Source organism: Chinchilla lanigera, unplaced genomic scaffold (assembly GCF_000276665.1).
Source record: "Chinchilla lanigera isolate Chin_1 unplaced genomic scaffold, ChiLan1.0 scaffold00028, whole genome shotgun sequence".
In the NCBI taxonomy this organism is placed as follows: Eukaryota; Metazoa; Chordata; class Mammalia; order Rodentia; family Chinchillidae; genus Chinchilla; species Chinchilla lanigera.
The window spans coordinates 16,907,868-16,922,047 of NW_004955429.1; the positions used below are offsets into that span (position 1 = coordinate 16,907,868).

Genomic DNA, 14,180 nt, shown 5'->3' on the forward strand with positions numbered 1-14,180 from the left:
CGCGCAGATGATGCAAGGGCAATGGGGCACATGGGGGTGGGGTCATGGGGACATGGCCTCGAGGACCCATTCCATGTGAGAGCTACTGTGCATACAGTAGGCAGTACAACCTCTGGGGCTCAAAGGTGTGGCCTGGGTGGGGACCAGGAAGTCAGGGGACCTCATAGTGAAGTGTCCTCAAGTGGAAGAGAGCAGGAGAACTTACCAGGTGAACACAAATGTGCACAATAGGAGTGGGACCAAGGGTGGGGGTGGAGGGGCGCTGGCCTGAGGTGTGAGATGCAGAGGGCAGCACCCCAAAACCTGGACACCTTGCTGGATTTATTAGGACCCAGTCTGTGGCGTATGCAAGGGAAGGGATCTGTGTCCCTGCTCCAGGCATCATGACTTTCTTGCTCAAAGGACACACAGAATGGAGAGCAAGAGCTGGAGCCCGAGGTGTGGATACCCCACCCTACATGCTGAGGAAGGAGGATGTGGGAGCTGGAGCTGAGCCTGGGCAGGTGCATTGAAGGTGGGCATGGATGCTAGCTTTCACGTAGTTGGGGCACAATGCACTACAACTTACAGGACAGGCTTAACTTGGCTCAAGGTTTCAGGGGATTCAGTCCATTGTTAGCTGGTCCAAGACAGAAACATCATGGCAGGATGGTTTGGTGGTGCAAAGCTTAGTTTCTGGCAGCCAGGACGCAAAGCAGGGGACAGCGCCAGACAGGTGGAAATTGGGTCACAAGCCCTTTTGCCCATCCATGATCCACCTGAACTGAATTTCTTCGCAAGAAGGAGAGAGGTGGCAAAGGCCACTACAGGCTGGTACATTGTGCTGTGATTACAGGCATGTACCACCATGTCTATGTCACGATTTTTTTTAAGTCAGAAAAAAATAGACTGGCTCACACTGGTTTATAATGGTAGCCCTTAGAAAACTGTAACATTGTGACTGATAAGAAGATACATAGGGGGCTGGGGATTTAGCTCAGCAGCAAAGTGCCTGCCTGGCAAACGCAAGGTCGTGAGTTCAGTTCCGGGTACCAGAGAAAAACTAAAAAAAAAAAAAAAAAAAAAAAAAAAAAAAAGAAGATACATAGATATTTGTTATAAATCCATATCTACCCCCTTTGTTCCCAGTCCTGGAACACAGCTCCTAACACCCTTGGAATCCCTAAAATAAGAAGCATCTATCTTCCTGCATGCTAATGCATGGCTGGTGCCAGGGACCAGCCCTGTGATCCAAATGCTGGGACCTTCAGGTGCACTGGCCCTTCATCTTGAGAGACTGGAGACGACAACGGTCATGGTGACCAATGCTGACGTCACAACACTTTTTTTTATTTTAAAGAGTAAAAACAATAAAACAAAATTTCACAACAAGATTGTAGGAGAGTAACAATGGTTAATACATTGCTTATTGTTATCTTCAAAGTAGTTGCTGAGATTATAAGATATAGGCATAAAAAACTGATCAAATGACATAAGCACAAACCTCTCTTTTGAATGAATAGAAATTAGTAGTATAGCTATCTTAACTATCTTGTGTACGTATATCTTGTGTAAATATGTATTTACTTTTCCTTTTCCCATCCTGATGGAGACCACTACAAAGTGGCTCTGAGTAGTCAGAAAAAAATAGACTGGCTCACACTGGTTTATAATGGTAGCCCTTAGAAAACTGTAACATTGTGACTCATAAGAAGATACATAGTATTAACCAACTGACTTTCCATGTTTACTTGTGAGCCTGTACAAGGCCTAGGCCCCTTGTCTAAGGCCGGGGCTGAGGACGTCTGGCTCCAACCCCAATTAACTAAAAGGAGACTGCAGCTGCAGGCTCCACACTCCTACAATAAACGTCAACCTAAAGATAAGGTGGTTCTCCTGATTGACACAATTTACTACTTGGGAAAATATCTCCCAAGGTCCTAAGATTCCACTCAGATTCCTGCGTTTTCAATATTCCCCTCCTTTGCTTAAAAACCAAATAAATACAGGCTGCCGAGAGAAGTTCTTTGTCTCAGCCTGCACAGAATCTCAAATTCTGTTAGAGGGTTTTTAACCTCCTGGAGCCCTGAAATCATACCACTGGTCTCTTTTATTTTAGCCTTTGCTGTCCACTCATTTGGGAGATTGTGGGCCTGATCAGTCTGCAATAACTAAGGGATATTAACCTGTTACCTTCCTTCTTTTCTCCTTTCTTCATCCCAGTTTCTCTTTCCTTTTGAACAGTTAGTTTCTGCCCATTTCCCAGTATCTGTTGTACACTTTGGATCTTATTTACTCCTTCAGCTTCTTACACAAGGGAGACAATACAATGTTTACACACGCGAGACTGCTTTATTTCACTTATGAGTACGGTCTCTAGTTGCATCCACTTACCTGTAAATTTAAACTTCTTTATAGCTGAGTAGTACTCCATTGTATAAAAGCAGTTTCTTCAGTTGATGGGCATTTGGGGTGTTTCCAAGGTTTAGCTATTACAAATTGTGATGCTATAAAGCCACCACACTTTCTTAACTGAGTCCTAAAACCCAGCTATTGGTTACTGAGCCCACAGAGGTACCTGGTGGGTAGCAGCCCCTTCCTCATCCTCAAATGATATTTATATCTTCATGTCTGGTCAACCCAGACTTTAAAACAACCTTTGTAATAAATCGGCAATAGTATGTAAAGCGTTTCCCTGAGGTCTGTGAGCTGCTCATGCAATCCATGGTAGTGGTCACAGGCACCTTAATGTGTGGCTGGTCCTTGGGAGCTCCGGTGGAACGGCCTATGATGTGCGGCGCTGACCCAACTCCAGGAGGACAGCATCAGAGCAGCTCACATGGCGGGCAGACAGCAGGTGGTACGTGAGGACGCCCCACACAGCAGGGACTGCCAGTGAGAAGCCACAGTGAAGGAAGACGTAGCAGGCACCAACAGTGCAGTGGCTTTTTCCACTACACAGACAAGAATACAAATGGGATAGAGCGAGGCTTCTGACTAGCCAGTCTCATTTCAAACCAGGCGTGGTGGTTCACACCTGTAATATCAGCACTCGGGAGGCTGAGGTAGGAGGATTACTGAGAGTCCAGCCTGGTCTACAAAGTGAGTTTGAGGCCAGCCTGAACTACATAGCAAGTCCCTGTCTTAAAAAAAAAAAAAAAAAATCAAACAGCTTTTCCATAGCTGGGTGTGGTGGCATGCACTGAGGAGCCTGACAGCGTTGCAAGTTTGAACCCCACATGGACAACCTCACAAAACCCAGTCTCAAAGTTCTGAATGGGGGCTATAGCTGGGGAGGTGCAGAACACCACTGGATTTGATCCTTTAGCACTAGAAGAAAAACATCAACAGGCCCAGAGAGGCGTGGCCATTCATTAGGAAAGCTTCATTTTTCTCTGTAGCAGCAGAGATCCACGGCTTGCGTTGCTGAACAAGCTTTCATGGGAAAGTCCTTGAAAACAGCAGGCCACTAAAGGTAAAGACTCTGGGCTCAACCCCCAGTACCTCTAAAGAACAAAACCTAATAAAAAAAGGACACATTCAAATCAGGTAGAGATCACCTTTCTTTTAATGGAGTTACTGAATTCACAGTTTCCTTTCTTGGCTGCTACACTGGTAATAATCAGGTCCCAACCTCTAAGAACATGACATCCGACCAGTCCGAGGGCCAGTGTGAACACGAACCCAAAGGGCTCTCAGAACAGTCAAATAAGAACAGCAAAATACGAGCCTTTCCTTTCAAATAGAAAGGGACAGAATTGGAGGGTCCAGATCCTCACTGTCCAGACTAGAAAACCGAGCTCAAGGTGAGTGGAAACCAAAGTGTATGAGGAATGCAGTTTGGAAAGGGCGCGGCGGCCCTGACCACCCGGCCTCTTCTATGAGGAATGGCCCCGCGGGAGCATTTTAGAAGGAAGATGTTGCTGTTTCTATTTAACTTCCCAAACAGGTATGAAAGCTACGATAAGGGATGATACGGATCAGAATAAATCAACTCACTCATAAGAAACACTCCTGGCTAACAATTTTCAATTGCTGAGAACATTCAGTACATTATTTCAGAGTGGCAAAATTCAGGGCAATCTGAGAGAGAGAAATCTAAAGTGGCAGCTACACTGCCTGACAGGTTTATGCAGGACATACACACACACACACACACACACACACACACACACCCTCCGCTTTCCTTTTCAGTGTATCCATCAAGGGGCCAAGCCCCGATCATCAAAATAAATTATTTTATACATTACAGTGCACAGACCAACACAGGGAAAGACATTGCTTGGAGAGTAATAAAAGGGTGTTTTGCAAAAGGTCCATGTCACTCTGGAATGGGAGGACAGGAGCCCACACGGTGGCCTGCATTAACTGGACGCTGCCTCTTCTTTGGTGGCAGTGGCTTCAGTGGGAGCTGCTTCCTCTGCATGTTCTGCTGGCTTCTCTTCTGCCTCCTCCTCTTCCTCGTCCTCTTGGGGATACAGGTCGGGGTACTTCTGCATGCACTCCTGCATGGCCCGAAACTGGTCTATACAGTCCGACCCCTTGATGTCCTCCGTGCTGTAGTGGAAGCAGGAGAAGGCCGACTTAAACTGTTCCCCACAAGGGCCACTGGCCATTCCCCCCAGGCATGGGCAGTTCCAGTTAATGTCTCCATTTGGCAGTATCAACCCTGTGGAGGGAAGGCGGCAAGGGAAAAGTGAGAGGTGCCCTTCAGGTCTACTCCAGTCCTCCTGGGGCCTGCTGAGCCCTCCTCTCTGTACCCAGCCCTGGCTCTGGAGCAGGTCGAAAGGCCTAGCACAAGTCTAGCCTTCCTCAGCCTGCAGGACAGGGTGCACACCCCTCTTCAGGAACAATACTGAACGGAGCTCTGTGCCACCTCCCAGTGCTGGAGGCTGTGCTGAGAAGTAAACTCCGGAAGCTATTTATGCCCTAGAAGCCTGCAGTTAAGGTGGTCCGCGGGGCTCTTTGAAAGCCAACACTTGAAGGAACTGCATTACTGATCCTGTCCCACGGTCCCTGAGCCCTTCCCACGCAACCGTGCGACAAGCTCAGCAGCGGGGACAGGTGAAAATGAAGTGGCGAACCCACACGCATATGTGCGGGAAGCTAGCTGCGCATGACATGCTGTGCGATGAAAACTAACGGCTATCAGGGCAGTGTCACTGCATTCTGTGGAAAGAAATTATTAGAGCTGGGCTGTGGCTCAGTGTAAGAGCACTTGCCCGGGATGCACAAGGCCCTTGGTTTGACCTTCAGAACCAAAAACACCCCCCAAAACAAACCAAAAACTCAAGCCTAACTATGGTACTGTTAAAATGCATACAGGTGAACTTTTAGATGGGTTTTCATTGTCAATGGAAGTGAAAGCCTCTTAACTTTTGCGTTTTATCTTGCCTCATCTTTGAACTTTGTTCGCATCTACATGGTACTGATAGACAGCATGTGATTCATATAAAGGTTGATTGTATGAACCCCTACGAAGGCAGAGCAGCCTTTAAAAGAGCCTCTACATTGGCCACTGGTGCTCCACAGGAACTTCCCTCCAGGAACATGGCCAGGCATGGCACTCACACCCATGTGCAAAGTCCTGGCTGAGCCCCGTCTCTCCATTCTAGCCCCGGAAGCTGCACTGCTCAGCGTACCTGCTGCCACCAGTTCCCATGCACTGCAGGGTAACGGTGCTACCAACTGGCACTGTGCCTTTGCGACCATTCACCACCAACACTAGCAACAGCCACACAGCAGGCGCCTGCGCACTGAGTTACACCCGGTGACCCGGTCATCTTCAACCACCTTCCACCGTGGCACTAACTCCTGTCTACATGTGTGGTTTCCAGGCTTTGTGGGGTCTAAGCCAGACCACCAGGACTCCCAGAGTCCATCTCTGGCCCACACCTCTCCAACTCTCCTTGGGACTCTCAGTGCTGAAAAGGCAAATGCTACCCTTGGAGGTGCACCTCTGCTAACAACCTGCACAGGCAGTTTCCCAAGGAAAGATGACACTCAAAAGCGACAGCCCAGGTCTGCAGGGACTCAATATAAATCCACACAGATAGGGGCCTCAATAGTTAAATTAAGGCCAGACGTACATTTAAAAAAATCACCAAAAGGAAATAAAACAAAGCCTGATTTGTGCTGCAAGCCTCCAGACTCTTGATTAATTAACAAGCATGCTGAACTAGTTTGGACCTAACAGTAGGCAGAGTATGGGAACTCACGTGATTTTTCTTTATAAAATAAATTCAAGATTACTCCTCCCGAGTGAAGATTACTCCTGCAGCTGTCATTCTCAGAATACTAACACTGTGTATGGCTCTACTATCGACTGTTCCCAACAGGGTGCTAGGTGAGGTATGACTGAAGAAAAAAAATTTTTTTTTTTAAAATTTGCTATAATAAAACACACGTTAAGCCCCCTGAAAATATTCCTCTTTGATATCATTGTCCTTGCTGCTTCGTGAACTAGCTCTGAAGACCTCTTTCCTGGGTGTCTTTGCTTGTGCTTTCAAGGCTGCCTTGATGTCCTCACTCTATTAAAAACATTTACCTTTCATGGTCATTTTGACTTTGAGGAGGAGCTGGAAGTCACATGGTGCCAGATCTGGAGGATAAGGTAGACAAGGACACACTACCGTATTTTTACCGGCCTGCCTTTCCACTGGGTAGCACTGGGCAGCAGCATTCACCTTAGTTTTGACTTACCTCAAAAAGACACTCAAAAAAGAGGGCTTTCAGAACTGCTCTGGAAAGTGGCAAGAACAACAGGATAAGTGTGTTGAAAGTGTTCTGAGCCGGGGGCGCGGGGAGGGGGTGACGACAACGTATCTTTTACCATAATAGATTCTGATTTAAATATTCCTAATCCTACTGCATATGCATGCTCAGCTTTCCTCTAACCTGAGCAGCAGGAAGGGTAACAAGTGAGGTGTCCCATCTTAGAGTATAGACACCATTTAAAAACTTCAAGTTCTTCAGCCGTTATCTATCACCGGTTAGTACTAGGAGGCTTCTCAGTGGTCACGATGGGCATGAGGAGTGAACGACTGTTGCTTATTATACACAGCTGAGCGCAGCGAAGGCCCAGCACCTCCCCAAGGGAGAGACTGGCGCAGTGTCAGGACAGCTGCCCGGGGCACCATGGGAGGACAATCCTCAACGTTGAGCCTGCCCTAGGACACGGTGGGGGTCCCCAGGAAGCCCTGCATCACTTACCATGTTCCTCGTATGGGTCGTTGGGGTCGTCGGCCACCAGCTCTGCACTACTGGGGGTCTCGTGGTCTTCTTTGGTCACAAATATTATTTGGTCTTTGCCTAGTGTTTGGAGAGTGGAAGGAGAAATGTATCACTTGAGAGCCGTACAGTCCGCCTTATGCCCAGAGTGGCCATGGACACACAAAACACCAACTATTGCTCCCCTGGGTGGCATCACTGGCTCTAGAGGATGGCCCAGCAGCCACTTCCCTGAGAGCCTGAGCTGGAACAAAAACTCCACTGAGGCAGCACACCCTGCCTTCTGGGTGCACCCTACAGGTAGGGGACACAATGCTCCAGTCCACCAAAGGTGGCTGCTTCTTCCCCAATTTGCTGACAGTCCCCCGGTCTCATCCTCATGAAGAAAGCAGTAGCAGCCGGGTGTGGTGGTACACACCTGTAACCCCAGCACTTGGGAAGCTGAGGCAGAAGGATTGCTCTGAGTTTGAGGCCACCCTGGGCTACACAGTGAGCTCAAGGCCAGGCTGCATTAGGAAGAAAAACAACAGCACCTCCACCCTCAAGAAAGAAATGAGGAGGAAGCATTTTCTGAAGGTTCTCATGGCACCCACTGTCCACACCACCCTGGCTGTAGGCTCTCTCCTGCATGATACGACTGCCCACATGCCCAGCAACTGGCAGACCAGATGACCTTGCAGAGCACAGGGTCAGGGTGCTCAGCACTTGCACTGTGTTATGGGGCAGGAAAAAGGCTCTGAAGACAATGCATGCTTTCTATACCCCGGGGGGGGGGTTTACCCACTTGGGTCCAAATGTAGAGTCTGAGGAGGATCAAGGCCTGGGCAAAGAGAAGCACATGGCGATGTGGAGGCCTGGCCTGTGGGCTGATGCAGCCAGTCTGCCCAGGATGATGATGCCCAGGCAGCTCCCCTGAGGCTGACAGACACAGGTGGCCTGGAGGGTGAAGACCCTCCAGGAGAGGGAAGGGTCATGGCAGTGGGGAACGCCACAGCCATCCCACAGCCTGGGGCCGGGGAGCCTGTCACAGAAGTGCTCAACCTCGGTGCCCAGTATCCACAAACCACACACAGCGTCCTGTCCAGGACCAGAGCCCCAACCTGTGGCCTGGCTGTCAGAGGGTCCTGCAGCCTCCAGGGAAACATGTGGGAGCCAGATACACTTTACACCAGCAGTGTTTCCTAATAGGGGGACTGGGTAGGCACAGAAAAAGGCATCAGAACTGATCACACTGGGGTGGGGCATTCAATACCTGGTTTTACCTAAACCTTACAATGTCCTGCAGGCATTACCCGACCCACAGAGGGCAGCAGGAAATGAAGAGCCAGAGTGGTTACCAAAGACCAATGGGGAAGTGGCAGGCCTGATCCCACCTAGCCATGTCCTTCACTGTCCTCCCCTGGATGCTGTGCAGCTGTAAGACCGTCACCCATCTTCCGGAATGCTCTGGCCATCAGCTGGCCGACCACAGGGACACACCAGCTGTTTCCATTGTGGCAGGGAGCACCTCAACATCAGTGCCCCATGCACAAGAGGGATCATTCCTCTCCCCGACAGTCCCCACAGGATGGAGCACATGAGTTTACCCCATCCCTGAACAGGAGGGGACAGCAGCAGCCCCTCTACTGGGGCTAAGCCCAGGGTCTGGGCAGGGACTTGCCTGGGCTCACCCAGGGCTGGAGCCTCCAGACTGGCCCACACCCAAGGCCCCTCTCCAGCACAGGAGCAAGGATGGCTGACCAGGTAGGTACCCAGCACCATTTGCACAGAGAACCAAGGGAACGGCTGCTGAGTGAATGTGAGGATCGTGATTGAATCTTCTGGGAAAAGTACAAGGGCAAATTCGACAGCCCTCCTGACTGTTCAGCTGACTCCAGGAGATCTGAGACTTTAGGATCCTTAATGGGTGGGGATGAAGACTTCAGCTACATCTAAAGTGCCACAGTCGGACCTGAGTGAGTTCTCCCATGTTATCTCCAAAGAGACCAATGATCCCATGTGGCTCAGGGGACATTTGGGCCAGCAGTAGGGACATGTCAGGGGCTAGTGTTAAAGAAAATGCTGGAAGCAGATTGCAAAGTGTCAGATACTAAGCAGAATCGGTAGACACAGCCTATAAAGCACAGAGGTCATGTCTCGCCCAGCCAAAGCTGAACCAAGCCCTCTGGCGGGTCCAGCCTGCTTGTGGGCTTCACAGCAGAGTGGGGATACACAGCCAGGTCAGGATTCACAGGCCTGGCACAACACGGAGAAGGCCCAGGTTTCTGCCACCAGGCCAAGCCTCCAGCACCACCCTGGACAGCAACCTTAGTGCATGTTCACTGTGGGCTGCAGGAAGACCAGCAGCAGTGCATCTTCTGTCAGGTGTGTCAGACGTCCATGAGGTCATCAGGCTGTCACAGCCACAGAAACAGGTGTGACCTGCTCACCTTTTACAGTGCAAGAGGGGAAACAGCCCGAAGTTGCATGGTGGGCAAGGACAGGGCAGGAGCTAACTTTGGCCAAAAGGATCCGAGCATGCTACCTCATACTGTGTGCCCCACCAGGCCTTTCTCTCTGGCACTTTTAAGAAGGCACAGGGGCTGCAGGTGTCAGTCAGAGCAGAGCACTTGCCCAGTGCATGCAAGGCCCTGGGTTCCACTCCAACACTGACAAAGCAGAAAAAAGGAAGGAAGCACATGTAGAAATGATGAAAGTCAGTGCTTATTTATGCTTTTCCAAACCTAGCTGTAAAAGTACCAGTTTTAAGAAGGCCAACTAGTACACTAATCAGCCAGACTTGTTCTCATGAAATAGCTCAAGAAGCATTTTTCTAGAGAAATAAAATATAGAAATCCTGTTTTCATTTCCAAGATCTAAAGAAAAAAACCCAGAGGTGGGATTCACATCCTCAGAAGAATGTGGGCAGTTTCTGCTCCCGGTGGCACTGGTGTGAGGAGTGCCCAACCTTGGCTTAGCCCTCCACCTCTCAGGTCAAACAGAGCAGGTGAGTGAGTTTCTGCTTATTAATGGCATGACTGACAAGGGTACAGTGGAAACACCAACCATAGGCTGCAGAAGAGAGACATCGGGAAACGGGCTGAGCTCGCCCACTCACCCAGTGGTGATAGGAGCCTGGGGGAAGCCACTCCCTGCCCCAGAGGCTGGGCAATTGGAACCAAGGTGCTTGTTCCCAGCTGTGGTTCCACTCTTCATCGAGCAGTATGTGGCTCAGTCTCTTTAAATGGCTCACTCTCAGCACTCTACCTGCAAGTGCATCCAGATCTGTGCCCGCACCTCTGGACATTCCCCACCCCCAGCTGAGTGGTGCCCCAGGGCGGCCGTGGGGAAGACATGAGCAGCCAGAAGAAAAGCTGCTTTAGTTGGCCTGGCTCAGTTGGACTTGGAGTACTTCATGAGATTTATCAAACTCTTAAAACACACAAACTGTGCAGGGTTTTCAGGTTTAGAATCTAACTCCCTTGACAAATGCAGCAGCCCAATATTTAGGAAGGAGATTCTAAATGTAGGAAGATTTCACGCAGCAAATACCTGCTGAGCCCTCAGTCTGTGCTAGAGACCTTTCCAGTGCTTGGGGACAGAGATCAAGATTCTCTTCTGGACCTTTGGAACCCCAGACCCAGAGGGAATCATGAAAAGCAGTGGTCTGTGAGGAGTACACGAAGAGCTTTCAGAAACAGTGTAAAGAGAAAAATGCCACAGGTTGTGTTGGCTTTCTTTTTCTCCCCTCCCTCTTTCCCTCTTTCCCTCCTTCTCTCTTTCCCTCCCTCCCTCCTTCCCTCCCTCCCTCCCTCTCTTCCTCCCTTCCTTCCTTCCTTCCTTCCTTCCCTCCCTCTTTCCTTCCAGGCTGGCCTTGAACTCACTTTGTAGCCCAGGATGACCTGGAACTCGAAGCAATCGTCCTGCCTGAACCTCCCGAGTGCTGGGATTATAGGCGTGTGCCACCACTCCCAGCTTGGGTTAGCTTTCATCACTGTTTTTTTTTTTTGTTTTTTGTTTTTGGTTTTTCTCTGGTACCGGGAACCGAACTCACGACCTTGCGCTTGCCAGGCAGGCGCTTTTGCCGCTGAGCTAAATCCCCAGCCCCTAGCTTTCATCACTGTAGCAAAGTACCTGAGATAATGATCAACAAAGCTGATTTAAGCTTTAGGGGTTTGGAGATTCCAGTCCAAGGTCAACTGGACATGCAGCTTTGGGCCACTGATGGGCGCTGGGTGGAGATATCAAGAAGTGACCAGAACCTCCCGTAAGACCCCCTAACTTTCTCATGGTGCCGCCCTGGAGACCACACCTTTCACACATGGGCCTTGGGGGGACACTCAGGATGCAAGTGATAGCAGAGGTTTAGCTCAGCCTTCATTAGCTTCAGCTCTGTGTGGGACTTAGGGGTCACAGCTGAACATAACACAGGCCCCCTATGGAAAAGCCTGATGGGGAGGGAAATTTCCATCAAGAAGCGGGTGCTAGGGAAGGGTTTCCCGTGGGGCAAGGCCCCTGCCAGAGGTTTCAAGGAGCAAGGGATGAATGACATCTCAGGAGTCCCAGCAGCAAAGCTGGAAGGAAAAAGGTGTTTCTGGAAGATACTCTACAAATGGTCAGAAGACAGGAAGACGGTCTAAGAAAGGAGAACCTGAAACAGTCTCTGAACAAGGGAAACCTCTGACCCTCTGCACATTTCTGGTTCTCACGCCATCTCTTCCATCATGTCACGAAGGCAAAGAAAGTGCAGCCTTGCTCACGACTCCATGCCTAGTGGCTGACACATCACACACATTCAATAAACATTTGTTGACTGACCAGGACAGGGCAGGCTCTGCATTAGAAAGAAAACATTGCCAAGAGTGGTGGCATGTATCTGTGATGCCAGATACTCTGGTCCTAGCTCCTTGGGAGGCTGAGGCAGGAGGATTTCAAGTTCAAGGGCAGCTCAGTAAAACCATATCGAAGTAAGACAAGAGAAAGGGACTGGGGATGTTGCTCAGTGCTCTCTGGGTTCAATCCCTGATAATGCAGAGAGGCAGAGAAACAGGGGTGAGGTATCTAAGGAAGGTCTACTCCTGAGTTGTTTTCAGTTCTCAACCCCTAACTAGGAACCAGGAAACGTCAGGGCTCCAGGTCATGCTGTCAGACAGTGCCACCAGCCTCTCCTTTCCCAGAGAAACTGTGGATCCTGTGGGTCCTCCAGAGAGGCGATTTTACCAGCACAGCCTTTTTACCCCAAAGGCTCAGAATTTCCTGAAAAGGTAAAGCACACGCAGGAGAAACAGAAAACAGGTCGTGAAGGAAACTGCTTAACGCCTGGGGAGACCAGGGCTCCCAACTGTGGCGTCCGAGAGGTGTGCGTCCCTCCAGACACTGCGCTCACAAGGGACAGCGGCTATGTCCAGAAGCCGGATGTGGAGCTGGGCGAAGGCTCCATAGTTTAAACTGTGCTCAGACTGGATAAATGACCTTCGGTTCGTCGCCTCCCTCTCTGGGCTCCGGACTCCCTAATGACCGCGCACCAAGTGATTCCTGGGTGCTTGCCAGTTCTCTCCTTTTTTTTTTTTTTAATTTTTAAACTTGTGAGCCAGGTCTCGCCCTGTAGTCCGCCAGCTGGCCTGGAACTCGCTGCGATCCTTCGCCCCAGCCTCCCGGCGTTCCCAGGCTCGGTCCCAGCGGCTGGGGGTTCCCAGTGCCCACCATTCCCGTTACGGGCTGGGAGGTGCTTCCTGCGCCCGCGGGCGAGGCGCGACCTCCAGTGCCCCCGAGGGTCGGGTGGCGCGGGACCGGGAGCTGCCCGGCCGGAGTCTGGGTTGCAGTCCCCGCTTGTGGCCTCACGGCCGCGGCCAGACCGTTCACCCGACCTCGCATCGCCCCGGGGCCCCGGCAGACCGCACGGAGCCTGACCCATAAAGGTCGCGCAAGCCACGTGGGTGCCACAGCCCCGAGCCCCGGCACGTGGTGCGCGGCAGCATCCCCTCCGGGAGCCCGCGCGCCACACTGCCGAGAGGCCGGCCCGCGCTCGCCGTGGGCCCCCGCGCCGCTCCGCGTAGATCCCGTCGCCCGGCCCCACTCACCTTCCTGCCGGCAGTACGACATGGCGCCGGCGCTGCCACTCCCCGCGAGAGACCTCGCGCTCCTCACTCCAGCAAGCGGACTCTAAGCTCCGCGCACCGCCCTCAGGCCTGCCCGCCGCGGGCTTGCCGGAAACTACGCTTCCCAGCAGGCCGCACGCCTCTGAGGCGGCTCCTAGCCACAAGAATTACATTTCCCAGGAACCCTGGAGTGCGCAGGCGCACCAGCTAAGGACCGCGGAGGCCGCAAATTTGTTGCGAAAGCGCCTCACACCCCCACTAACTACATTTCCCAGCAGGCTGTGCGGCACGCAGGCGCATAAAAACCGAAGGGCGGTAACTCAATAGCCAGTCGCGCGGGGGTCCTGGTGTCTGAACCGGGTTGCGAGGCTCTGGTCAACAGAGAAGCCAGCAGGCTGCAAGCTGCCGGGCCAGTCCACTTCCAGCGGAGCGAGTCAAGGGCGGGAGTCCGGCCCCAGCATGGCCGCTAACGTGAGTGTCCTGAAGGATGCCTGTCCGGTCCTCAGAGGCCCCTGGGATCCGCCCTTGGTGCAGATCCTGGGCCCTGGAGCTCGGACAGGGGAGAGGGAGTGGTACTTGTAGCTGGACGGGCCCCTCGGGCCAGAGCCTGATCGTTAGGGCGGGGAGGCGACCTTGCCTGGAGCTGTGCAGCCTCGGCTGCCGGGGTGTGCGCGCCGGGGCAGGGAGCCTCCGCCCAGAGTACGCGCGGACCTGGAGAGGTCCCTGCCGAGGGCTCCTCAGTACTGCCCGCCCCTTCTGCCCCGGCCTTCCTCAGAGATTCTTTGAGACCCGGGCGTGGTGGTGGATGCCTGCAATTCCAACACCTGGGCGGCTGAGGCAGGAGGATCGCTGCGAGTTCCCGCCCAGTCTGGGCTACAGAGCAAGACCGACCCA

The 14,180-nt window shown here is 51.8% G+C and overlaps 2 protein-coding genes across 2 annotated transcripts in view; one reads left to right on the forward strand and one right to left on the reverse strand.

Annotated features, from left to right (window-relative positions):
• Positions 1 to 3,524: 3,524 nt before the first annotated feature.
• Chchd4 (coiled-coil-helix-coiled-coil-helix domain containing 4) lies at positions 3,525 to 13,486 on the reverse strand. The gene is made up of 3 exons (XM_005387058.2): positions 13,269 to 13,486; positions 7,192 to 7,290; positions 3,525 to 4,648 (listed from the first exon to the last, which is right to left on the reverse strand). The coding sequence occupies exons 1-3, from the start codon at positions 13,288 to 13,290 to the stop codon at positions 4,344 to 4,346; spliced, it is 426 nt and encodes a 141-aa protein (XP_005387115.1). The 5' UTR covers positions 13,291 to 13,486; the 3' UTR covers positions 3,525 to 4,343.
• A 115-nt stretch (positions 13,487 to 13,601) lies between these two features.
• The window catches only part of Tmem43 (transmembrane protein 43), a 13,510-nt gene continuing 12,931 nt past the window's right edge, over positions 13,602 to 14,180 (forward strand). Inside the window, exon 1 of the mRNA XM_005387059.2 lies at positions 13,602 to 13,757. Within this exon, the coding sequence (XP_005387116.1) occupies positions 13,746 to 13,757 (12 nt within the window). The 5' untranslated portion in view covers positions 13,602 to 13,745. The remainder of the gene's footprint in view (positions 13,758 to 14,180) is intronic.